Source organism: Lepisma saccharinum, chromosome 13 (genome assembly GCF_977018435.1).
Source record: "Lepisma saccharinum chromosome 13, izLepSacc3.1, whole genome shotgun sequence".
Lineage (NCBI taxonomy): Eukaryota > Metazoa > Arthropoda > Insecta > Zygentoma > Lepismatidae > Lepisma > Lepisma saccharinum.
The window spans coordinates 21145704-21165160 of record NC_139241.1 but is presented as its reverse complement, the minus strand read 5'-3'; the positions used below and the strand labels follow the sequence as shown (position 1 = coordinate 21165160).

The 19457-nt window shown below is 36.3% G+C and overlaps 1 protein-coding gene across 1 annotated transcript; it reads right to left on the bottom strand.

The window, feature by feature from the left end:
• Positions 1 to 14440: 14440 nt before the first annotated feature.
• On the bottom strand, positions 14441 to 15499 carry LOC145996716 (protein CFDP2-like). Its single transcript, XM_083133240.1, has one exon. It carries the CDS (start codon positions 15497 to 15499, stop codon positions 14441 to 14443), a length of 1059 nt encoding a protein of 352 aa, XP_082989366.1.
• Between the last annotated feature and the right edge of the window lie 3958 nt (positions 15500 to 19457).

The following is a 19457-nucleotide window of genomic DNA, read 5'->3' as shown; positions in this document are numbered from 1 at the left end:
TCAATTGGAAAAAAGAACCTTGAAGGATATTTACGATTCTGCTTGCTCGACTTGAAATTTGTGGGGTTTGAAACCCTGAATAGAGTTTTTCTCCACCTGGAGGAAATGGCCATCAAGTTTGTGCTGAAAGAAGCAAATTTGTGAGGAGTTTATGCGACATTTTATTTACAATACCTTGCATAATATCGAACAGTTCTCAATAACATATTTTACACGACTTGTCGAGAAAATGTGCTTGAAACACAGGAAGGTGGGAGTCTTCATAAACGTCAACATGTTTTTAAGGGTATAATGTCATTACGTTAACGTAGAGCAGTTGGTTAGGCACTGCTATCTTTACTTTTCGTCAAGCGTGAAAAATCGCGGGTTCAAATCCCACCCTCTCCTCTTTCTTTTTTTCTTTTCTTTTTTGTTTGCTGAACAGATACCGTTGATATTAATATTTAAAAAATGAATCCGATGAACACTTGAGGGACGTCCCTTCTGCGCATATTTCCCCTTAGAAGTTGGAGATTTCCAGGTTTTAAAGTTAAAACTTTTCTTTTTAGTTATTGTTCATATGTTGTGTTAACACACACATCATGATTAATTCACAAATCACATGTATTCAGGGTCCTCCTTCGTAGCCGAGCAGTCGACCTCCGTGGCGGAGTTGTTAGCACAGCGCGCTACAACGCCAGGGGTTCCGGGTTCGAGTCCTGGGTAAAACATGGGTATTTGTGTTTGTCCAGATGATAAGAAACAAAGAAAACGTAACAATTGAAAAGTGTGAATGGTGGGGTCTTCCTCCGTGTAGGGGGTATTTCCTTTTTATATATATATATATATATATATATATATATATATATAAGCGGGTTAAGGCGTTCACTCGTCTTAAGATAGTTCGCTGCGGAACGGCGTAGGTTCAAATCCGGCTCTGGTCGGAATTTATTCGGACTACGTATAGGGCCGGTGGCAACCCACCATCGTGAGGAAATTGGGAAGCTCCGAATGAGTGAGCGATAACCTGGTCGAGAAGACCTACAACGGCTGGGGGTTCGTCGGGCTGACCACCCGTCACCCCAATACTGGTCTAAGATCTCCAGGCTACAACAGGTGACGGAGGAACAGTGTGGGAGGGAGACCATCAGTCGGTAGGTAAGCTAAGGCCCTCCTCGGGCTGTAGAGCTATGGGTTATTATATAATAAGTATTTATATAGTGAGTGACAAACTAAAAATTAAAAACCTCATAATGATCGTTAATTCCTCACTGCTTTGTATCTAAAATGTTTGTCTTCTTTGAACAGAAAGTACGAGTAACAGATATAACAAACTTTCCGCACTAACTTTGCAATATTCGAAACCACCATTACAGACTTAGCTCTATGTAACTTGATTTTGTGCATTCCACGTGGCATGTAACTTCCTCCTATCATCGAAATAACTTTCTCTTATTTCCTTTCCTCTCGTGAAATACAGAGACCAATGTTAACTTCTTAGCACGGTGGATAAACTTTACACCCAACGATATACTCCTGAAAAAAATCCTGCGTAGGTGGAAAATCGAACCTACGACCTCCCTCGTAAGAATCAAGCACGCAACCTCTTCTCCAGGTAGCTCATGTTAAAATTTGCTACCAGTTTGAAGAAACCAATTCACACATAATGTCATATCTATAATTTCCTCATGGCAATTTTCATGAGGAAACGAATTCAGATAAAATCGAGAAACGCTGAAAGGGAAAAATGATGAAAATGTAATTGGCGTTTTGTCATATTTTGTAAATTGTGTAAAAATTCCGTGTTTTGAACAAGCAATCGTTTAGTTACGAAGTATTTTGTTCTTTGTTTAAAGTAGGAACAGGAGAGCGAAAAGGAGTCATTTGAACCAGGCCCCGTTTGACAAGAAACTTCAACTTTTTTTCCAAAGACTGTATGAAAAGAGAGAGGAATGTATGAAATATAAAATATGTGTGAAATTAAAACAATGGAAACCTTGAAAAATAATACTAACGAACTTCAAACTATGAAAAACATATTTTCGTGGTGGAAAACTCCAAGTCATTTTCGAAATATGAACTTGATGTTTTTCTTTATTATGAAGTGGAGATATGGGACGATACGATCCCTAAGCAAGAAAATTTTAAGTAAGCTACCTCCAACTTTTTCAATGGTCATAATTACTAATAAGGGTCCGGAAATTATTTTTTTTTGCATTTTTCGCCCTTTTTGGCTTTTAGTTTATTTGTCAATATTTGTAACAGTTTTTGTTGCATTTTTAATTATTTTTGAGGTTTATTTTTCTCCTCCCTGTTGTATCGTGAATTTTAAAGGCATTTACTAGTAAAACTTACATATTTAGATTTCTTGACATGGTCCTTTTAGCAAATTCACTATGAATCGAAGATACGGTCAATGGAAAAGCATAATATTATTCTTAACTGAAATGTTTGGCAATGGATTAAAATACTTTGTGTGAGGATCTACTTTGAGGTTCTTTTTCTGGACACTATTGTCGCTTTAATCTGTAGTTTTAAAGTAAAATTAGTCACAATATTAAATGCAATTACACTCTGGTATACGCGAAGCAGAACTGTATTTTCGGATGCTGGCCGACTACAGTATCATAGAAGGCCCGCTCTGAAAAGAGATGAATTGGTTGATTTTGTGTTTTAAGTCAACTCTATGCATAGTAAGGCTAATCGGGACTGGACCTACAGTTTCAAGTGGGATCCAAACCGAGTGCATAAAATAACGTGAACCGTGGGGTGTAGGGGGATCGTTTGCTTATGGAATGGAAGGTCATGAGTTCAAACCTACTTCTTTGCTAAATCTTTTTCGGGAAGTAAACGGCTTTGGACGAGAATGCTTATCTACGTTTCTTGGATATTTCCGTTGATATTTATGTGATTAATGTCCAGTATTTCTGGATGCAGAAAGTTTACATGTAGGTTCTTAATATGTGTTAACTTATAACAGCTGAATGAAAGTAAAAAAGTATTTCCTAAAATCCTGTCAATCACTGAAAGATTTAAAATATTAGTAGAAGCATTACTTGAGGCATGCACAGTGGCGACGATTATGGAGTGTGGAGGGGCAGATGACCCCGCACTATGCTAGACATGATCTACCATCTGTCCTTGCCCCCCTTCCCCACCTTGCCCCATCAGTTTTGAAACCCAATCGCCGCCACTGAGCATGCATCGCATAAATATTTACAGTAATATCATATAATATTATATTACGTTATTAAAACACTTCGTACTCGGTAAATAAAAAGGAAAAAATAATAAGGAAAGGGTGGGATTTGAACCTACGATGTTTCAATCTTGACGAAAACAGTAAAAAAGACGGAAGTGCTGTCATCTAACCAACTACTCCAGGAGATTGCTAACAGAAACTTCAGTAAAACACGTTAATCTCAGTTGAAGCAACATTGTGCCGGAGTTTCGAACCATTTTTCGCCAAGAACCAAGGAAAAGAAACACTTTGCAGAATCGTTTGGTGTTGTGCAAGGTATCTTTGCTAAACATTTCGCATAAAATCATCATAAATTTGCCTTCTTGCATTCAAATGTGACCGCAATTGTTTCCAGGTGGATGAGAACCTGTTCAGTGTTTCACAATACACATACATTTTCCTATTTTCAAATTCAGAACGAAGCATCTTGAAATATTTTCAACATTCGTATTTCTACTTAACATTTATTTGTCTACTCATATATTTTATTACTGCTTTAGGGTCTCTTTACTTTATGCAATGTGAAAGAATGAAAAAATATCACAAGAGCGTTTTCATTCATGAAGAAGAAATGTTGCAAAATTGGCTACTCTTAGTTGGCTCTGAAGCGCTATGTTGCCAAATTTACGAATTCCGGACTTTGAAATTTTCCAGGTCGGTCAAATAAGATGTTGCGAAGTGTACAAGATATGTTCTCCGGGTTGGTATTAGCATTTTTTGTAAACAAATGTATTCGTTCTTGCACTGCACTAGCATATAACGTTGCACAAAACTACCCATATCAAAGTATGTACAGCCTGGAGTTTCTTATTTTTTCTTAATAAGAATAAAACGCGTACATATAGTACTACGGTACATTACTATTTGATTATTCCTTTTGTGCTAAGATGATAGTAATTCCGAAAATGTACCTTGTACATAGAACCGTTGATTAACGATTTTTTTGTGTTGTTTTGAATACAAAAATTTAATTTTCATATGCATCGTTACTACTCAACCAACTTTCAATATTAATCTTGCACAAAAGCTGCATTATAATAAAGAGGAAACCTATAAGATGATCAACGATGATAATACTGATACTCGCTATTCTCTAAAGAAGGGGTTACAGATTGATAAATTATTAACAGAAACGAATGATAAATTAGTAAGAGCAGATATGTCACCCTTGCACTAAAAATTTAAAAAATGTAACTTGAATTTGTTACGACTTCGTAAAATTTTGGTTACTGTTTAGTAGTATTTAACATTAAAGAAAAGTGACCGTATGTCTTACTGAAAGATAAGTCTAGGAATATTCTTTCTTTGCATTATGTTAATTGGAGTACGTAAAAAAATAATTTGGAGAGTTTGTAAGAATAACTCCCCATTACTTCCAAAGATTACGAGTTTTATTGTATCATATATAATACATTTGATATTAAATGAGAGTACGACACATGCATTACCTACTTCGATCAACTGTATCATTTTATTGCAAGAAATATTTCGTTTTTTAAAATATATTTCGATTGAAAAAGCATGCATTTCGAATTGTCAAGCAGACATTAGCACGTAATAAACAAACAAAACACAATCGAAAACACAACTTTCTCCAGTTTCTGTTGCCAGGTCGTACGGCAAGCAGGAGAAAGTTCCACCTTACAAGGCGGAGGATAAAAATGCTTGGTGTAACCCACCGCCGCCTAAATCTCCCGCCTGTCGTTATCCAGCACTTTGTAAAGTGGCGGATTGAGTGGCGATGGTGCAACCGGCCCTAAGAGAAATACATCTGTTGGGTAAATGGCAAACTACTATATTCCTTTTCCGGAATGTCTGGAGTAGCTACGCGCAGAGGCGAAAGCTTGTGGGCGGGCCCAGACCAGGTGGGGAAGGGTGCAGAATTCCCCTAGTAGGCTTGCGAGCTGTCATGTTTACTACAGAACTAACTACTGGACCCCCTCCCGCGCGGTCCCCTCCCCTCCGTGCGTTCATTGGACGAGGCACACAGCCGCAACGTGCGCTCAGGACGCGTTCGCGTTCTCTTACTCCAGACATTCCAGAAAAGGAATATAGGGATTTACGTACGATGCTTCTCGAGCCCGATTAAAGCTTCTTGTTATATAAGCTCTTTGCAGACTACTCCCAACACCAAATTCAAACTCAATTAAAGTAAAATTAAATCATGTAAAATTGTATTTCTTTGATAGATAAAGTAATTTTTAGATTGTTGACAACACTGAATTTTATTCTAAAACTTGAGATTCAGGGTCACTTTCTCATGGAATGCCCCACTGGTATGAATATTTTTTTTGGAAAGAAAGGCAATGTTTGTAAAGAATATGAACTCTGTGTTGAGCTATTAGAAAATAGGTTCTATTTACAGCAGGACCTTGAGTCTTTCAAATTATTTTAGGGGGGTACAAGGGATACAACTCGGATATACTGTTTAGGGGCATACTGTACCCCATTGAAAAATTTGGGGGTATATTTTACGCCTATCCCCCCCCTCCCGCAGTTTTTGCGCCGCTGATTACAAATGACGAACATGAAAAAAAATGACGTACAGGTAGGGGGAGCCTGCCCACACAGACTACTCACTGACATTTATTAATTTCATATTCTGCTACTAAGTGGCAGCACCAAATAAAGTTACACGTACATAATGCAGTATTTCTATTATTCTTTACGAAACCAAATTAATTTCAATCAGCAAACTATGCACAAAAGAAATATGAAAAAATGGTTAATTTCGCAACTATAAATAAAAAGTAATGCTCTGCGCACTTTTGAACAACTGTAAAGGAGAGAAAAGCTTCCTATTAACAAATCAATTGAGTCATGTATATTTCACAATCAAACAATTAACTTAAAATGCAATGCACAAGTATTACTTCACTTGTAAACCTTTTGAAACATACTTTACATAAGACTATGAGAATGAATTGCTTGCAAGCCTACGGCTTTAGAATCAACTTATGATATTCGGATATTCATTTCCAACCTAGATTACATTTCATTATTAACAACTGCCTTAAGGTTTCAACTTTGAGTTTCGACTTGTCCGTATATTGTTCACAATAAAAAAATATCTGTTGGTGCATTCATGTCTGGTAAACATAGGATAAATTCAGGAATTGCGTGCACATTTAAAAAAACTAATAGTCTTAAAAAAGGACTATCCTGGGAAAACGAGGACATATGTTTGTTATAAAATAATAATGTTAAACATTAATATATGTATGTTTTGAAATTAGAAACACAGCAATACATAATATCAGTAAAGATAAGTTTGTCTAAGATTTTAGCCCACTTCGTTCTCTCACATACATAAAACTGAAAACTTTGATTTTCGTTAATTTTTGCATCTGGTACTGCAAGTCAGTTCAAACATGAATGCAAAAAATGAGAGCATACAGCCTCCAACCCACATGTAAAAAGCAGTCTGCAAGTGGGACATGGAGAGTATAGCATTCGCTTTGGAGACACATACATTCTTACAATTGGTTTGTTTTATAGTGATCCCAAAAATATCAAACAGCCATTTGTGGATGAGACCACTTTCATGAATTATTCTAATCAGACAATTTATACGTTCAAGATAGGGAAAATGTTTCGAAACACCAATCCTTACCATTTGTAGACCAATGTCTTCTCTGAAGAAATGAGCAAAAGAAAAGCACCTGGAGCAACTCACCAATGTCGCCACAGTGGCTCCAAGGCCCAGTCTATCAGCAATAAGTCCAATATTACCATATTGTAACATTTCCTGACATTTGGAAGTAAAATTTGAGACCGGTTTAAAGTTATTATATATCTTATACAATATTGGATTCCTTGGGTTATAAAAGTACTCCATATGGCTTTGGTGACCATGTATTTTGATACCAGAATCAGCAACTTCTTTCAGTGTATCCATATCTGGATAGAATTTTGGAGATGTCAGCAAGCTCACAATCCTACCTTGGTACACAGTTCCTACAACCAGTGAAAGATATACCCAAAGGAAAAACAACACTCGTAAAGAAGTGGAAAGGGGTTGATCTAAAGATCCCTGTAGCAGAATGCGAAACATATCCATAAGCACTTTACCTAAGCTGGCTTTATTTGAATAGCAAGGAGATTTGTTGAGGATGGAAATATAGAAGATTGTTACCATAATCAGAGTTACCAGTATGGATATCCCGAGCTGTAACTGAAACCCAAGAAATAGTTACATCCACTGAGGAACCTGTTTACTCTTCTGCACCAAAAAAAAACAATGGTAGTATATTGACAGGCACTGCAAAGTCAACAATTTCTTCCCTCTCAGCATTTAAAGCGAACATAGCGTAGGTGATGTCAGCTCTCCTGTGCACAAGATCTCCAAGCATCCCTGTTAAAGAACCATTTCTTAATTTCATTGAACGACTTGGCCTCTTATATCTGATGGCATTTTCAGGTGTATAATTCATCTTTTCACTCAATATCTGATATATGTTGTTGTAAAATCCACTGGTTACGCATATACCAGGCTCTTGAGAACTGCAGTAGTAAGGAGTAAAGTTAACATCAATTGTGACTGTCTTTAGTGTTGATGAATGAAGAGTCTTTAAATCGCTACGGCTGAAAAAATCGGAATTTAGATGATCACTGTTGAATTGGAACAAGTTCCATGTTTCCTTCCTGATTACATTATGTTGGGGATTGTATCTAGTCATATCAAAGGTAGAGATAGAACTTCGATTCTTAGCCAGTTATGATGGTTGTATGACTAATACGTCTAATAACTTACGTTTCCAAAACAGTCTTACTATTTCGTTCTCGGGGTCTGAAGCAGCCATGTACACAATTACAAAGCTCCTCTTTGCACTTAAAAATAATTCGATAATTCCTTGTCTAACGTAATCCTTTAAAGAGGCTGCGTTATCAACTAGGAAGATAATCACACCATCAGTATTACCTTTTGCGATATCAAATGCCGATGTGTTCCATGGCCCTCCCAGAGTTTTAATGAAGACAGGAAGTTTTTCGGCTCTTTGAATGAAGCTCAACAGAGAAAGAGATGTCTCTTCAGTTCTCATGTCAATTATGCCAATATATTTCGCCCGGTAAAAGCGTTTTCTAACACAAGGTCTCAAGATGTTCTAAATCTTCGTCTTTTTGTAGCGCATAAAAGATGTTAGAACAATGCGATGAAATAATAGTGAAAATAATATATGTAGTTAAAATAAAAGTCATATGAAGAAACATCTGAAATTTCTAGTAGATCAACAAATGTATGTCTCTCCAGCAGATAATCCTGTAAGAGCAGAAAAGAAGTTAGTTCATGTTAAAACGGTCCTTTCTATAAAACGCATATGAAGTCCTCAGCAGACCAAAAATTCTTATAGAAAATAGTAATGATATTCTAATCGACCTTCAAGTTGATTTTGTTGACATCAATAAGTATTAAAGACATAGAGGACTATAAAATTAAATGAAATTGTATTATTTTAAATTACGAGTTAGGACACACTTTTATAGTAGACTAATATAGCACTGTGTAGAATTTTGACCTCTCTAGCTGAACGAAAGAAAAGTTTAGTTTATGTAAAGGCATATAGATAGCACAGTGGTGGTCTTACGTCACCCACCCTACTGATATCAGTGTAAAGCAAGGTAACTTAATATATAAGGTAGATATTGCCGATCGTGCACTAGAGTGTGATGTCATAGTGGAGGCTCGGGACCGCTTCGGCTATGCTCGGGCCTTGGCCGAAGCAAACGGCATTTATCATTTCTATGAGAGATTGAGAGAGGGAAGGTATTTTATTACTTTGAGGAGGGGGAAATATTAATTATCATACTTTGGGATGATATTGAGGCATTCCTTTAATGATTGGTGTAGGTTTACTAGTTCCTTCATTCTTGGTCCATTTTTCTTTGAGGAGATGACATCTCGAGGGCCTGTTAGATGTACAGTGACATCTGCACGTTATATGGACCTCCTTGTGCAACACGTGATTCCAGCTTTGCAAGAACGGAACTGCGAACACACCACCATTTTCATGCAAGATGGGGCAACACCTCATGTCGCTCGCCACGTGAAAGATTTGCTGCGAGAAACCTTCACTAATGACCGCATCATCTCTAGGCAGTTTCCAGATGCATGGACTTCCAGATCCCCCGACCTTAATCCATGTGACTTCTGGCTGTGGGGATATTTAAAAGATCGTGTCTATCAGGGCATGTCCTGTATCTGCCTGATCTGAAGGCTAGCATACAACGACATGTCGCTCAGATTTCACCAGACATGCTGCGAGCAACCGTCGACCATGCCGTGTTACGAATGCAGCATGTTGCTGAATTGGGAGGCCATATTGAACAGTTCTTGTAACCATAGTTCCTAATAAACATGCCAGAACCATTGTTCTCATGTGTTTGATCTTTCCTGCCTTTTTCCTGTAACTATACCACGTTTTGACTGCTTACAGCGCCATTTTTTACCCTGGTGGCGAGAATTGGAACTTATTTCTTTTTATATAATTCGCGAGCGCATTGCTTCATTAGCATATATTAGAAGTTTCAGACTGCTACTCTCATTAAAGCCCGTGCTGTACCACTCTGAACACATTCACTTTAATTATAACCACCTGGTACACAAAGATGGTTGTCCGTGTTTTCATTAGCATTTCAGATTTCATCATTTCATAAATCGTATTATGATTTTAATGAAAACGTTGTATGCTAAAGATGAATTGCATAGTGAAAGAGTAAAAATAAATAATTGATTGACAGATTTGGTTTGTTTTCGCATTTCTGTCACTTTTTTTAATATGAAAGGAAAGCCCATAAGCGGTAATTTCCCCTGTCGTCCTCTTCCTTTGTTTCCACATATATCAAATTAATATCTTGCCCGATTCGATTAGAACCCGGGACCCCTGGCGTCGTAGCGCGATTGGCTAACAACTCCGCCACAGAGATCGACAGAGGCCTCAGAGGTACTACGGGCCTCACAGAATGTCACAGGGTTACTATCACATTATAAATTATGGATATTTGAGTTTGGATTGGATCGGACCACTTGTCTTTTTTTTTATTTTTAGAATTTCAAAGAGAACTATCGTTTGCACAAGTAAAGAAAAAACGGCATTTTTTTCTTCTCACGACAAAAATAAATAGAGGGCATACTCGAAAGAAATGGAAACTATAGATTGACACAGACTTTAATATGCTGCATTTTATGTATTTCTACTTTTAACTTTTAATTGGAGTCCAAACTTGAGTATCCATAATTTTTAATCCGATAGTAGTCCGGTTTAATCTGTTTACAACATTTGACACAACACACTATAAAACCCTAATATTTAGTGTTCTGACTGAATCGTTCATTCTTTTTCATTCAGAACGTTGCCATCACATCCAAGAACATTTTAAATTTTAGATAACGTCAGAAAATATTTCAATAATACTGTTAAACTTAAAATCCGTTCTTCATAATCTATCTTTATTTTTCAAATTACCAAGGGAAGAAAGCAATGTACAAGCTAGATAACATTTACCCTGCATTTGAATCTTACTCTAAATTTGCGAAGAATCCCCAACCTTCATATATTTACTTATTGTACAATCATTTGCAGATCCAAGTTCCACATACAAGAAAATTATTGAAAGTTTTATGTGCAGGAAGAATGAGGAAAGAGTTTGTAAGATAGTAATTTCAGACTTTGAAAACGTAATTGCAGTTGTAATTTGCAGATATTTTAAGTTTCGCTGGTTCAAATTTGGCTGCAAGTTAACGTTGTCATAGGTTAGAGTTTTAAAAAGTATTCTTTTCGTATTAAGAACTTAGCATACACACACGTGCAGAAGACGAGCCAAAGTGTACAAATACTAATTTAACCAACTTAACCTTCTCGAAATACTTGATGCGTGCTAGGAACATAAAACTTAAATGTCTTAGCCTACTAATTCAAGCCTATAGAAAGAGAATTGAGAATATAGACGAAAATATCTTAGTTATTAGTATAATTAAACAATAAAGGAAAAAAATTCACATAAACTCAGAATGATTGACCGTGCAAGGGTACGAATAGTTTTTTAATTAAATAGCAAAATTTAGTTTTCGGACTTTGTCTGCAGGTTTTCATTTACATATCCATGTGCGTCTTAGTTGTATAATCAGAAAATTTACCCCAAGACTGATATGCGACACACATTTGTATATGTAGTTCATAAACTAAGTAAGTTACATTGCACTAATCATAGATCTTGCTCTATTTGACAGAAATATACTACAAATAAATAATGCAACATCTATTGGTTTATATTGAGTTCAAGGGTACAAAGTTATCCACAATATATTTGTGAAAATACCAAAATTAAACAAAGTTGCAAAAATTTCATTGATGGGTGTAATATTCACTCATGCAATGTTTGCCATTGTGCAAACAACGCTATGTAACTGGAATTGAAGAAGTCAGTGAATTTAATTTCCAATGGCGTGAAAGTAAATACGCGATCTTTACACTTCGAAATGCACATTTCTGACAACGTTTTTCACAATAATGCGAACATACAAATCACAATCAACATCCGTTTATGTTAAAGGAATTTGTTTTTAATTACAAATCCGGCTACGTTTAACTTAAACCTCAAAACAAAAACTAAATATCTCACAAGATCTTTCCAGGTTGGACACGATTTTGAGAATCAATACAGTCTAAATAATATACCCCAACAGAGAAAAAGTGAGTTACTGTTTCTGTCGTAAAGGCCTTGAGTATATAGCCTCCAGCATTTACTAATATTGCTCGAAAGTTTAATTTTAAGACAAATATAAAATTAATTATTTTAAGAATCGCTAATATCTCCGTATTGGGTACATCATTTGAGCCGTAGAAGATTTAGTTGCATTGTGATAAAACAGAATAAGATTCACGAAAATTATGCATAGAATGTGTTTATAAAACATTCATTTTACTTGCATATGTTATATAATATTGGGTAAGGATGTCGAATCGACTCTTCTTAATAGAAATATGTTTGATACATCGTTGGAAAGGGTATGAATCATTGATTCCAGAAATGTAAAATTCAAGATGAGGAAGCAATTAGAAGGGGAAAAGAAATAGTATTAATTGCCACCCCGATTCCGGACTCCGCCCCTGGGGTAATTGACCTACCGCCCCCTACCGCTATCGCGACCCCGTCATTTTCTATAGAGTTCTTTTGAATGAAAACATGAAAAAATACGAATGAAAACATGATTTTATAAAAGTTGAATCCTAGTGGAAATTCGCATATATATTCAATTTGAAAATCAAAGTTCGACCTGGCAATACTGTGTGTTTACAACATGGATTAGGTTCAAGGAAACCAGCTATGGAATGGAATGTAGTAGTATTTTTATTATTTCATAGAAATGTAACTTCAAATTGAGAAATGCACAGTGGCAATTCGAAGTGTTAAATACGTACTATTAGCGCACAATATTATTTTTTACTTTCAAACGGTAAAACACAAGGGTCGATTGTGCAGTCTAGCTTAATATAATGTACTACTTTATAGAATTATTACGCATATTACCGTATGTATATATATTGTTACTAAACTAGCTGAGAGATCTGTGATGAAGACGAAAACATGCTTGTTGTACATATATCTACTTCTTTGAACAGAGTATTCTCCTTCTTCTTCTTCTTTTGCTCTACAGCCCTTGGTGGGCTCTGGCATCCCAAACAATCTTCCTCCACCTCGTTCTATCTTGAGCTACATTTTTCCAATTGCGTATATTCATCCTTCTCAAATCTTCCTCAACCGCATCGATCCATCTTCCCCTCGGTCTTCCTTTTGGCCTTGTTCCCCACAATTTCTGATTAAATACCAGGCGTGGTAGCCTATCCTCTTCCATTCTCATCAGATGTCCTGCCCATCTTAAGCGTTAAGATTTTATATATCTCACCACATGTTCATATTGAATCAAACCTTCTAACTCCATATTATTCCTAATTCTATAGGATCCATCTTCATTCCTAACGGGGCCAAAGATCTTACGTAATATCTTCCTTTCAAAACACATTACCTTGCTTTCTGCTTTAGATGTAAGTTTCCAAGATTCTGCATTATATGCTATAACTGGTCTAATAAGTGTCCTGTATAGTCTTAATTTTGTGTTCCTAGAGAGGTTTTTTGACTTAAATAATTCTATATGTGTATAATACTGTCTATTTCCAGCCTGTATCCTTTGGTTAACAATCTCTTCTTCTTCTATGTTGTTATGTAGAAGAGCTCCAAGGTAAGTAAAAGTGGGTACTAACTCAAAGTGATATGTACCTACATTCAAAGCCAGAGAGTTTCGTCTGGCTGGCGATCTGAACATTCTCATATATCTTGTTTTAGTTTCATTAATTAATAGTCCTATTTCTCTGGATTTACTATCCATCTTTAAAAAAGTGCTTTTAAGATCTGCAAGTGTCCTTGATATTATCACAATATCGTCAGCATAAGCAAGTATCTGTGTTGTTTTGTAGAATATACTCCCCCTTTTTTGCAGTGGACTGATAATATCATGTAGTAAAATAATGAAAATTAGGGTGGACAGAGCATCCCCTTGTCTCACTCCTGTTTCTATGTTAATGGTTGGTGAGACTTCTCCCTGCACCATGACTCCCGCTGTTGTATTTTCCAAGGTTACCTATATCAATCTTATTAATTTATCTGGAAATCCTACTTTCTTGAATACTTTCATGATCCCAGCTCTGTGTAAGCTATCAAATGCTCGTTGATAGTCTATAAATAAAAAGTGTAGATCTATATTTTGCTCATAGAATTTTTCCATAATTTGAGATATGGTGAAGATGTGATCTATGGTAGATCTATTTGGACGGAATCCACATTGATATTCCCCTAGGATTTCTTCTGCCTGCTTAGATGCTCTCATTTATAGAATATCGGAAAATATTTTGTATCCAATATTTAATAGTGTTACTCCCCTGTAGTTGCCACAATTCCTTTTATCACCCTTTTTATGGATGGGGAAGATAACTCCATATTTCCAACTACATGGTATTTTCTCTTGATCCCATATCATGCAAACTAGCTCATGAACTTTCTTCCAAAGTGTTTCTCCACCCTTTTTAAATATCTCCGCAGGGAGCAAATCTTCTCCAGGTGCTTTATTATTATTTAATTTTAATATTGCACACTTTACTTATTCAAACGATGGTCTTTGTACCTCACATTCTGTAACTTGGGTTTGGTCTTCATCTGCATTATCTGTTATATTAAATTTAGATTTATAGAGCTCCTGAAAATATTCTGACCATCTTTCCAGACATTTTTCTTCCCTATTAGTACTCTACACTCTTCATCATACCAATCTTTTCTGTTAGATCTCTTCCATTGCCCTAATATCTCTTCTGATGTTTCAGTCAGAGTTTTCTTCATATCATTCCATATTTCCTCAATGCTATTATTTTCATTCTCATCACTTAATTGTTGGTGTATTTGTTCCTGAAAAGCTCTCTTATCGCTGTCTTTCTTTAACTTTTCTATATCCCAACCAGTTCTCCTTTTTCCCTTGATTTTGCCTATATTAGACAATCGTTGCCGCAATATAGATTTGACTAGGAAGTTATCACTGTCACAACTGGCCCCTCTGCGTGTTTTAACGTCTATAACAGATGAGGCATATCTGCTGTTCACCAGAACATGATCTATCTGGTTTGTGTATGTTCCGCCGGGAGCTCTCCAGGTGCCTTTATGAATATCCTTCCTGGGGAATTGGGTACTTTTTGCAAGCATTTTATTTTGTATACAGTATTGTATTAATCTCCAACCATTCTCACTGGTGACTGAATGTAATGAATTCTTTCCTGCCACATCTTTGACTTCAGATTCTCTTCCAATTTTTGCATTGAAGTCACCCATGACAAGTAGTATATCATGTCTACTTGTACTTTCATTTAACAAGTCCAACTCGTCATAGAATTTTTCCTTGTCCAGTTCTTCTGCATCCTCGTTAGGTGCGTAAGCAGAGATGATGGAGATGTTATAGAACTTGCCTTTAAGTCTAATTTTACACAGTCTGTCATTTACTGGTATAAATTCCATTAGTGATTTCCTAGCTTCTCTACTTATTATAAAGCATGTACCCCTGTGTCCTCTGGTTTCAACACCACTGTACAAAACTGTACAGTTTCCCTTGTCTATCTGACCACTCCCAGGCCATCTTATTTCTTGCAGTGCCAGAACATGCAACTTATATTTTATAAAGTCATCAACAATTTCTGGCAGCTTACCAGCTTGTAGCATTGTTTGCACATTCCATGTCCCCATCCTGAGATCATTTACCTTAACTCGTAGCCGTGTTCGTCTTCTGGTTTCCTTCCATATCCGAGGCTCATTGTTGGGTCTCTGAACAGCGGATATTTTCCGAGGATTGGGTCGTCAGCCCAATGCCTCAACCCCCAACCTGGAGGACCAGGATTTGTATTGGGTTTACTCCCTTAGAGAGATTGGCTTCACCACGCCTTACAGAGCTCTCTCTACCCATGGTTTTCTTTCAGGGTTTTCCTTCCCTTAGCCTTTGAGTTAATCCCTACCCGCAAGGCAGCGGGGGCAGCACCTATTTAATTGCGGTGCTAACTCGCCATGTCACCAGGCCGTTATCAAGCATTGTGTTATTTAATGAGTGTAGTCTTGCCAAGAACTACACTCCCACACTCTGATAACCTGGTCGCCTCGGTTCGGGGGGACTCCGGTCTAACCGTCATGGTCCCTAATCTGCATATCTGCAGACCGTTCCGCTATCCACCACCCTGCGGACAGAGTATTACGTATGGTTAATTTCCTAGGCTAAATAAATTTAAGATAGGAAATGCAAACTTAGAGATGAAAGCGAAATGTCCTTACCTTCAAAATAGAAGACAAACGGAAAAAAATGTTGTTCCTTATCCTCCAGGAATATTTAGCAAAGATAAAATTCTCTTTGTAATATATGTGAGCCCAAAAGTGTATTAGCAATTCTCTCTGGATGCATGCAACACTCTCTGTACGGTTTAAGCTCTATACCTTATGCAAAAGAAAAGTGTACTCCATCAGAAGCTCTGCAATTTATTTTCTCTGTAACAGGGGAAATAGATTGTTTACTCTACACGAATATAGCAGCCTAAGCAAGGTGAATGAATTATTCAGACAATGCTGACTGGGTGTTACTTCGCATATCCACATATGTAAATAAAAATATTATGCTTTCGAACCACTAATCGTGCAAAAAGACGTCACGTAAAATCTATTTTTTCCCTCGATTAGAGTAGAACTCGGCGTATTATCGTGCTCAATGGATAGTGAAAATTGTTCTTGGCTAATGATCGTTGACAATTTATACTGGGAAAGAGTTTTAGTAGGTAAACACGTCGTAATTGTTTTGTGAAGTCCTACACTTACGCTTGCTTGTAATCGTTCGAGTTCCCCACCCATCGAGCTTGCTAAACTCCTGGTGGAATAGTTTGCAGATGTTATCGCAGATCTGGCACTGGCACCTTTACCTCCTCTACAAATCCCTCATGAAGAGAAGCGTTAAAAGCTTCGTCTTCTTTCCTAAATACAATGGTTTTTCTGTAATATCAATTCCGCCAATCACAGAATGGTTTAGAATTAACGAATGTAAATAGAAAAATCCTGTGCACAATAGTTGCTAAAATGCTAACGTATAAAATAATACATTGTGCTTTCAGTACTTCTAACTGACAACGTCTTTTTCATTTGAATGATTTTTTTTAAAATTCCGTCAATAGGAATTTATTTTTGCTACTTATAATGGCTTTGAATTAGACTGTTATGGCTATAAAATAACAATAATACGACAGAAAATAACATACACCATTTTTACAAACTCAGTCGATACCGGTACGTCATACAGTAATCTGTGACATTCGTAGTATGCTTTAAAATTCACTAAATTTTATGTAGCGCTAATAGTCTCCGAGAGATTGGCCAGAAGTAGCACGCTACTCGTAGCGGCGCTGCAAAATTTTTAGCTTCGCTATAAAATGCCTGTAGTTTGTAGCGAAAATTTCGCTGCAGCTACATTTCATCTAGGTGTTTTGTGGTAAAATTTGTATGTGGCAACACTGTCAAAAACTGTCAATAATAACACTTACCCTACATGTGCAGGAGGTTCATAAAATAGCAAGTTTATTACAAGATATTGGCAGTCCGTAAAACCCAAATGATAGATATTTCAGATTATAGATATCTGTGTAATTAAGTTCATTAGTATCTGAATGATTCTGATATCCAGGTACTCAACTGGCATATATCAATAGTGTAATCGGGTCAACGATTTCTCTTGACAGAGGATGGATATCTACATATTTGAATGGTATGTATTCAGATACACAGCTGACAGATAAACAGACGATTTGATTGATGTATATCTACATATGTGAATAACCCAAATCCCAAATATTCAGACAAAAAATGTCAAAATATTTAGATATCCAGATTGAGGATATCCTAAATATATATTTTCACAATTTGACTTATTATAAATTATTATCTTAAAGACAGATATTTAGAAAATTTGGATATGAAGATATCACGTATCATAATTATCTGAATATTAAAAAAAGATTGGATGTCCATCATGATCCCGACAGCCTTCATATTCGTCTATCAGTGGCGCCGTGTATGGGGGAAATGGGGAAGTTGCCCGTTCCCCACTTTCTGCCACTTTTGCCTCCACACTATGCTAAACCATATCTACCAAGGAAAAGTAAACTGACCTTGCTACCTAGTTTTGAACCTTGCCCCCCCCCCATGTTGGAACCCAATCGCCGTCACAGTCGTATATTTTATATATATATATATATAGCCTAATATTCCTAATGAAAGCATGTAGACATATAAACAAACTAGCCTACCAAACTTCATTTATATAGAGATGTAAATATTAATTTGGGTGGCATACTTACTAAATGCAATATTCAGATATCACGGTTGTCCATTTTTTTATGCAAAGTACCACAACACAATTAGCAAAGTAGCGAGTAGCGTACAGGAGAATATGAAGCGCAACTACATTTTTGTAAGAGTAGTTGTACCTGTAGCAATTACTGGAAGTTTGTATCAAATAATTAGATATACATTCTAACTGAGATTTATTTTCTTAATTTTGCCATTCTTGAGAGCCCTAACAGTCCTCTAAATTGTGTGTAGTTATCAATTGGCACCGTTTTGATTGATTTTACCTCGCTTTTCAACCACTTTTTGGTTAATCACCAAGATGATATGGTAAAATGGATGAAGGCCCACCCTTAAAGAACATAGTACATATATATATATATATATATATATATATATATATATATATATATATATATATATATAATTGTCGTGAAATTTGTCTTGTCAATTATTAAATACTTTATTTATTTATTTATATACATTTATATTTATAAACATATATAAACGAATTAATTTGCTACATTCATAAACTAGCAAATTAATTCCTTTAACAACTGGTTCAAAATGTTAAGAAGGCCTCCCCGATGGCGCAGTGGTTGCGTCGTTGCCTTCTAATCAAGGGGTCCCGGGTTCGATACCCGGTGGAGGTACATAGTGGTTCCCACTTTAAATTGTAGGTCCAGTCCCGATTAGCCTTACTGTGCATAAAGTTGACTTAAAACGCCAAGTCAATACAATACAAAATGTTAAGAAATTAGAAGATGCGTGAAATGTTTTTAATAAGTGTTAGAGTTTATTTAATCATTCATTTTTATTAATAATGATAATTACATTTTCATACTTTTTCTGTGTTATGTTTGTATAATGGTGTAAATCTATTAATGGTCTCTCGAAAGGAAATTTTTCCTTATAAGAGTTGTAGCTAGATTTCAGCGCCCAGAACGAGAATAGATTTTCGCACCCCCAGCACCGATTTTGCACCCCCCTTTACATAGATGCAGCTGGCATACTTAGACATTGTAGAAATTTTATGTACCTACTCTTCTCCGTTGAATCCGACGAAAAGAAAACGTATCATATCATTCAAGAAATGTGGCTAATAAAAGGGCAGTCGGTTCGGTTGTGCATCCCGCATCATCTTCATTGAAGCAGTTTGTGTTATTGTTCATATCTGCAGACTCGAATCCAAATTAAAGATAACTAGGTGGAAGGGCAAAAATTAGAAACTTTAAGAAAGCATCAGTTTCCTTTTAAATTAGCATGGAAGTGCTATATTTTATTCCCTACGAAAGTAGGTGAGAAATGGAGGGAAAATAATAGGTCGGTC

What these genes read in the sequence shown, in the direction of transcription:
- LOC145996716 (XM_083133240.1), bottom strand. Translation starts at nt 15,499, where the DNA reads ATGGGGACATGGAATGTGCAAACAATGCTACAAGCTGGTAAGCTGCCA.